The sequence below is a fragment of the Pristiophorus japonicus genome, chromosome 1 (genome assembly GCF_044704955.1).
Source record: "Pristiophorus japonicus isolate sPriJap1 chromosome 1, sPriJap1.hap1, whole genome shotgun sequence".
NCBI classification, from domain to species: Eukaryota; Metazoa; Chordata; class Chondrichthyes; family Pristiophoridae; genus Pristiophorus; species Pristiophorus japonicus.
Genome location: NC_091977.1, coordinates 6,754,339 through 6,762,391, shown reverse-complemented (window position 1 = coordinate 6,762,391; position 8,053 = coordinate 6,754,339). Strand labels below are relative to the sequence as shown.

The window sequence follows — 8,053 nt, the reverse complement described above, 5'->3', positions numbered from 1 at the left end:
AGTTGTGTACAGACCACCAAACAGTAGTAGTGAGGTTGGGGATGGTATCAAACAGGAAATTAGTGATGCGTGCAATAAAGGTACAGCAGTTATCATGGGTGACTTTAATCTACATATAGATTGGGCGAACCAAACTGGTAGCAATACGGTGGAGGAGGATTTCCTGGAGTGTATTAGAGATGGTTTTCCAGACCAATATGTCAAGGAATCAACTAGAGAACAGGCCATCCTAGATTGGGTCTTGTCTAATGAGAGAGAATTAATTATCAATCTTGTTGTGCGAGGCCCCTTGGGGAAGAGTGACCATAATATGGTAGAATTCTTCATTAAGATGGAGAGTGACACAGTTAATCCAAAAACTAGGGTCCTGAACTTAAAGAAAGGTAACTTCGATGGTATGAGACGTGAATTGGCTGGGATAGACTGGCGAATGATACTTAAAGGGTTGACAATGGATGGGCAATGGCAAACATTTAAAGATCACATCGATGAACTTCAACAATTGTACATTTCTGTCTGGCATAAAAATAAAATGGGGAAGGTGGCTCAACCGTGGCTAACAAGGGAAATTAGGGATAGTGTTAAATCCAAGGAAGAGGCATATAAATTGGCCAGAAAAAGCAGCAAACCTGAGGACTGGGAGAAATTTAGAATTCAGCAGAGGAGGACAAAGGGTTTAATTAGGAGCGGGAAAATAGAGTATGAGAGTAAGCTTGCAGGGAACATAAAAACTGACTGCAAAAGCTTCTATAGATATGTGAAGAGAAAACGATTAGTGAAGACAAACGTAGGTCCCTTGCAGTCAGAATCAGGTGAATTTATAATAGGGAACAAAGAAATGGCAGACCAATTGAACAAATACTTTGGTTCTGTCTTCATGAAGGAAGACACAAATATCCTTCCGGAAATACTAGGAAACCGAGGGTCTAGCGAGAAGGAGGAACTGAAGGAAATCCTTAATAGTCAGGAAATTGTGTTTGGGAAATTGATGAGATTGAAGGTCGATAAATCCCCAGAGCGTGATAGTCTGCATCCCAGAGTACTTAAGGAAGTGGCCCTAGAAACAGTGGATGCATTGGTGGTCATTTTCCAACATTCTATAGACTCTGGATCAGTTCCTATGGACTGGAGGGTAGCTAATGTAACCCCACTTTTTAAAAAGGGAGGGAGAGAGAAAACAGGGAAATATAGACCGGTTAGCCTGACATCGGTGGTGGGGAAAATGTTGGAATCAATTATTAAAGATGTAATAGCAGCGCATTTAGAAAGCAGTGACAGGATTGGTCCAAGTCAGCATGGATTTCTGAAAGGGAAATCATGTTTGACAAATCTAGAATTGAGTGGACAAGGGAGAACCAGTGGATGTGGTGTATTTGGACTTTCAAAAGGCTTTTGACAAGGTCCCAGACAAGAGATTGGTGTGCAAAATTAAAGCACATGGTATTGGGGGAATGTATTGACGTGGATAGAGAACTGGTTGTCAGACAGGAAGCAAAGAGTAGGAATAAACGGGTCCTTTTCAGAATGGCAGGCAGTGACTAGTGGGGTATCGCAAAGTTCAGTGCTGGGACCCCAGCTATTTACAGTATATATTAATGATTTAGATGAAGGAATTAAATGTAATATCTCCAAGTTTGCAGATGACACTAAGTTGGGTGGCGATGTGAGCTGTGAGGACGATGCTAAGAGGCTGCAGGGTGACTTGGATAGGTTAGGTGAGTGGGCAAATGCATGGCAGATGCAGTATAATGTGGATAAATGTGAGGTTATCCACTTTGGTGGCAAAAGCAGGCAGACAGAGTATTATCTGAATGGTGACAGATTAGGAAAAGGTGAGGTGCAACGAGACCCGGGTGTCATAGTACATCAGTCATTGAATGTTGGCATGTAGGTACAGCAGGCGGAGAAGAAGGCAAATGGCATGTTGGCCTTCATAGCGAGGGGATTTGAGTACAGGGGCAGGGAGGTCTTGCTGCAGTTGTACAGGGCCTTGGTGGGGCCACACCTTGAATATTGTGTACAGTTTTGGTCTCCTAATCTGAGGAAGGACATTCTTGCTATTGAGGGAGTACAGCGAAGGTTCATCAGACTGATTCCTGGGATGGCAGGACTGACATATGAAGAAAGACTGGATTGACTAGGGTTATATTCACTGGAATTTCGAAGAATGAGAGGGGATCTCATAGAAACATAGAATTCTGACGGGACTGAACAGGTTAGATGCAAGAAGAATGTTCTCGATGTTGGGGAAGTCCAGAACCAGGGGTCACAGTCTAAGAGTAAAGGGTAAGCCATTTAGGACCGAGATGAGGAGAAACTTCTTCACCCAGAGAATTGTGAACCTGTGGAATTCTCTACCGCAGAGAGTTGTTGAGGCCAGTTTGTTGGATATATTCAAAAGGGAGTTAGATGTGGCCCTTACAGCTAAAGAGATCAAGGGGTATGGAGAGAAAGCAGGAAAGGGGTACTGAGGTGAATGATCAGCCATGATCTTATTGAATGGTGGTGCAGGCTCGAGGGGCCGAATGGCCTAATCCTGCAGCAATTTTCTATGTTTCTATTTTTGCCACTTTACCAGCCTCCTCTCCGCGGTGAAGGATGACTTCATGGCTGCAACCCAAACTGTCGCTCGATCTCACCAAACCGGCCGACATCCCCCTCCAGCTCCAAGGTTGAGTTCGCCCCCCCCCCCCCCCTGCCCCCACTTCCTTCGCACCATAAATCAGCCCCTCGGCCCTTTAAGGACCTGTGAGTCCTCCGGACTCGGGACCGTCGCTGTATCTCCCGTCTCCCGCCTGGCGAGTATCGGTGGAGAGCACTTTCCGCGCGGGCAGCTCTCCGAGGCCCCAGAGCTACGACCCTGGTGAGCTTCGAGGGGAAGCCCGTCTCTGCTCCCGCCCCTCCCCACTGCAGCCGACACCGCCCCCCCTCCCCGGGAGGCCAAAACCACCCCACTGCCTGCAACTATTTTGTGTAAAACCCATGAAACAAGTGCTCCCTTATTAACGGGGGCGCTGGGTTGGTGGGCTGGGTGGGTTGGGGGTTGCGGTACTAAAACCGGCAATTTAAACAATTCACTTTTTGCCATGGGCCAGACATTCGGCTTCATTGTCGGCGATTTTCCCGGCGGTACGGCTATTTTACCGCCCGCCGAGAGTTTCCACGTAAGTTTTTTCACGGTATCGCCCACATCTGAAGTCGCCCGCCGGGACCAAACCGCCCACGGGCAATGCCGAGAACAACCGCCAGGGCGTAAGTTTGGCCTCCAGCGCCGGTGTGCCGATCGCCAAGAGACCCGCCCTGTAAACGCTGCTTAAACCGGGCGGCAAGGGCAGGGGGGGGGCCTGCAAAGAAAGGTCAGTGAAAGGTTATTTCGTTAATTATTTAAAATGTTACCACGACGATTAGGGTTAAAACTGTCTTGGGAATGCTTTGTACGTTTTTTTAATGATCATTTTTAATTTAAGATTTCCCCCCTCCCTAGGCCCAACCGCAGCCTGGGCCTAAATTTTACTACTTACCGTCCATTCCAGTGACGACCGCCCATTTGGCTAACTTTGCACTTGCCCACCGAGAGACCGCCGAGAATGAGTTTGCAACACTGACTTTTTCCACACACCTTTACCCTCAAAATGGAAATTCTCGCCCGCTTAATTCGCCGAGCATGAGCGATCCTTCTCAGCGGTTGAGGGCCTTTATGGAAAGTCTGGCCCCATAACTTAAACCCAAATTAAAATTTGGTTGCCTGCGGGGTGATGACGCACTCCAGTCCCTCCGGCGCACACCTCTCGCCGAAGGCCGCGAGCGTACCGGTGGACACCGCGTGCTCCATCTCCAGGGACACCCTGGGCCCGGATGTAACCGCGGAAGAGAGGCAGGCAGTCGGGCTGAACGACCCCCTCGACCGCCCGCTGCCTGGACCGGCTGATGGCCCCCCCCTTGGCGGAACAGTCTCGGGTGCCTTACTGTTGGCGAGCTGCACCACGGGGCGAGTGGAGGAGAGATTTGGCGAGGTGATCCCACAGACCTGAGGCTTTCGGAGAGACGGGAGAAACTGGGCTCCGTTCATTGGACCAGAGAAGCTCGAGGGGTTCAACAGCGGTTGAAAACGCCAAGGGGCTTTGGTAAAGAACATACGAACATAAAAATTAGGAGCAGGAGTCGGCCATTTGGCCCCCCGAGCCTGCTCTGCCATTCATTAAGATCATGGCTGATCATTGACCTCAACTCTACTTTCCCGCCCGTCCTCCATATCCCTTGATTCCTCTAGACCCCAAAAATCTATTGATCTCAGCCTTGAATATACTCAATGACTCAGTATCCACAGCCCTCCGGGGTTAAAATTGGACAGAGGCTAAAAACTATTTTCGCTGATGGGTGAGTCAAGAGGGAATAAATATAATTTCCTAAACAAAAGAATGAAGGAAGAGTTTGGGAGAAATGTTTTCACAGAGTGGGGTTAGGACGTGGGGTGTACGAGCAGATACGGGACGGGGGGAAATATTTGGTCGAGGAACGTTGGAAAGGGAATGGGCTGATTGTCCTCCTGCAGTGTGGCAGGCACAAGGAGCTCCGTTGTGTGATGTCAGGGAGTCGCAGAGGGAAAGGACATTGTTTGACATGTCACTTTATGCCTCCTTTAGCTGTTGCTCCTGATTTCAGCACTGATGGCCCACACCCATGGACAATACTCGTAAGTGAACAACTTCCGGTTCCCCACTAGAAGCATTGTAAGAGAGAGAAGGGATTGAGGGAGACGGAGAGAAGTGATTGACAGAGACGGAGAGAAGGGATTGAGGGAGAGAAAGAGAAGGGATTGAGGGAGACGGAGAGAAGGGATTGAGGGAGATGGAGAGAAGGGATTGACAGAGACGGAGAGAAGGGATTGAGGGAGAGAAAGAGAAGGGATTGAGGGAGACGGAGAGAAGGGATTGAGGGAGAGAAAGAGAAGGGATTGAGGGAGACGGAGAGAAGGGATTGAGGGAGACGGAGAGAAGGGATTGAGGGAGAGAAAGAGAAGGGATTGAGGGAGACGGAGAGAAGGGATTGACGGAGACGGAGAGAAGGGATTGAGGGAGAAAAAGAGAAGGGATTGAGGGAGACGGAGAGAAGGGATTGAGGGAGACGGAGAGAAGTGATTGAGGGAGATGGAGAGAAGGGATTGAGGGAGAGAAAGAGAAGGGATTGACGGAGAGAAAGAGAAGGGATTGAGGGAGACGGAGAGAAGGGATTGAGGGAGAGAAAGAGAAGGGATTGAGGGAGACGGAGAGAAGGGATTGACGGAGACGGAGAGAAGGGATTGAGGGAGACGGAGAGAAGGGATTGAGGGAGAGAAAGAGAAGGGATTGAGGGAGACGGAGAGAAGGGATTGAGGGAGACGGAGAGAAGGGATTGAGGGAGAGAAAGAGAAGGGATTGAGGGAGACGGAGAGAAGGGATTGAGGGAGATGGAGAGAAGGGATTGAGGGAGAGAAAGAGAAGGGATTGAGGGAGAGAAAGAGAAGGGATTGAGGGAGACGGAGAGAAGGGATTGAGGGAGAGAAAGAGAAGGGATTGAGGGAGAGAAAGAGAAGGGATTGAGGGAGACGGAGAGAAGGGATTGAGGGAGAGAAAGAGAAGGGATTGAGGGAGACGGAGAGAAGGGATTGAGGGAGACGGAGAGAAGGGATTGAGGGAGACGGAGAGAAGGGATTGAGGGAGATGGAGAGAAGGGATTGAGGGAGAGAAAGAGAAGGGATTGAGGGAGAGAAAGAGAAGGGATTGAGGGAGACGGAGAGAAGGGATTGAGGGAGAGAAAGAGAAGGGATTGAGAAAGACGGAGAGAAGGGATTGACGGAGACGGAGAGAAGGGATTGAGGGAGACGGAGAGAAGGGATTGAGGGAGAGAAAGAGAAGGGATTGAGGGAGACGGAGAGAAGGGATTGAGGGAGACGGAGAGAAGGGATTGACGGAGACGGAGAGAAGGGATTGAGGGAGATGGAGAGAAGGGATTGAGGGAGAGAAAGAGAAGGGATTGAGGGAGACGGAGAGAAGGGATTGAGGGAGAGAAAGAGAAGGGATTGAGGGAGATGGAGAGAAGGGATTGAGGGAGAGAAAGAGAAGCGATTGAGGGAGACGGAGAGAAGGGATTGAGGGAGAGAAAGAGAAGGGATTGAGGGAGATGGAGAGAAGGGATTGAGGGAGAGAAAGAGAAGGGATTGAGGGAGATGGAGAGAAGGGATTGAGGGAGACGGAGAGAAGAGATTGAGGGAGACAGAGAGAAGGGTTTGAGGGAGAGAAAGAGAAGCGATTGAGGGAGACGGAGAGAAGGGATTGAGGGAGAGAAAGAGAAGGGATTGAGGGAGATGGAGAGAAGGGATTGAGGGAGAGAAAGAGAAGGGATTGAGGGAGATGGAGAGAAGGGATTGAGGGAGAGAAAGAGAAGGGATTGAGGGAGATGGAGAGAAGGGATTGAGGGAGACGGAGAGAAGAGATTGAGGGAGACAGAGAGAAGGGTTTGAGGGAGAGAAAGAGAAGCGATTGAGGGAGACGGAGAGAAGGGATTGAGGGAGAGAAAGAGAAGGGATTGAAGGAGACGGAGAGAAGGGATTGAGAGAGACGGAGAGAGGGGATTGAGGGAGAGAAAGAGAAGGGATTGAGGGAGAGAAAGAGAAGGGATTGAGGGAGACGGAGAGAAGGGATTGAGGGAGAGAAAGAGAAGGGATTGAAGGAGACGGAGAGAAGGGATTGAGAGAGACGGAGAGAGGGGATTGAGGGAGAGAAAGAGAAGGGATTGAGGGAGAGAAAGAGAAGGGATTGAGGGAGACGGAGAGAAGGGATTGAGGGAGATGGAGAGAAGGGATTGAGGGAGAGAAAGAGAAGGGATTGAGGGAGACGGAGAGAAGGGATTGAGGGAGATGGAGAGAAGGGATTGAGGGAGAGAAAGAGAAGGGATTGAGGGAGACGGAGAGAAGGGATTGAGGGAGAGAAAGAGAAGGGATTGAAGGAGACGGAGAGAAGGGATTGAGAGAGACGGAGAGAGGGGATTGAGGGAGAGAAAGAGAAGGGATTGAGGGAGAGAAAGAGAAGGGATTGAGGGAGACGGACAGAAGGGATTGAGGGAGACGGAGAGAAGGGATTGAGGGAGACGGAGAGAAGGGATTGAGGGAGATGGAGAGAAGGGATTGAGGGAGAGAAAGAGAAGGGATTGAGGAAGACGGAGAGAAGTGATTGAGGGAGACGGAGAGAAGGGATTGAGGGAGAGAAAGAGAAAAGATTGAGGGAGACAGAGAGAAGGGATTGAGGGAGACGGAGAGAAGGGATTGAGGGAGAGAAAGAGAAGGGATTGAGGGAGACGGAGAGAAGTGATTGAGGGAGACGGAGAGAAGGAATTAAGAGAGACGGAGAGAAGGGTTTGAGGGAGAGAAAGAGAAGGGATTGAGGGAGAGAAAGAGAAGGGATTGAGGGAGACGGAGAGAAGGGATTGAGGGAGACGGAGAGAAGGGATTGAGGGAGAGAAAGAGAAGGGATTGAGGGAGACGGAGAGAAGGGATTGAGGGAGACGGAGAGAAGGGATTGAGGGAGAGAAAGAGAAGGGATTGAGGGAGACGGAGAGAAGGGATTGAGGGAGATGGAGAGAAGGGATTGAGGGAGACGGAGAGAAGGGATTGAGGGAGAGAAAGAGAAAGGATTGAGGGAGAGAAAGAGAAGGGATTGAGGGAGATGGAGAGAAGGGATTGAGGGAGACGGAGAGAAGGGATTGAGGGAGAGAAAGAGAAGGGATTGAGGGAGACGGAGAGAAGGGATTGAGGGAGTTGGAGAGAAGGGATTGAGGGAGAGAAAGAGAAGGGATTGAGAGAGACGGAGAGAAGGGATTGAGGGAGAGAAAGAGAAGGGATTGACGGAGAGAAAGAGAAGGGATTGAGGGAGACGGGGAGAAGGGATTGAGGGAGACGGAGAGAAGGGATTGAGGGAGAGAAAGAGAAGGGATTGACGGAGAGAAAGAGAAGGGATTGAGGGAGACGGGGAGAAGGGATTGAGGGAGACGGAGAGAAGGGATTGAGGGAGAGAAAGAG

At 50.0% G+C, this 8,053-nt stretch overlaps 1 protein-coding gene across 2 annotated transcripts in view; it reads left to right on the top strand.

The window, feature by feature from the left end:
* LOC139262014 (complement component C7-like) overlaps positions 1 to 8,053 on the top strand; it is a 174,788-nt gene that overhangs the window by 11,089 nt on the left and 155,646 nt on the right. For both annotated transcript variants that reach the window (XM_070877187.1, XM_070877182.1), the window contains exon 2: positions 4,644 to 4,693. In XM_070877187.1, coding sequence (XP_070733288.1) covers positions 4,644 to 4,693 — 50 coding nt within the window. The remainder of the gene's footprint in view (positions 1 to 4,643; positions 4,694 to 8,053) is intronic.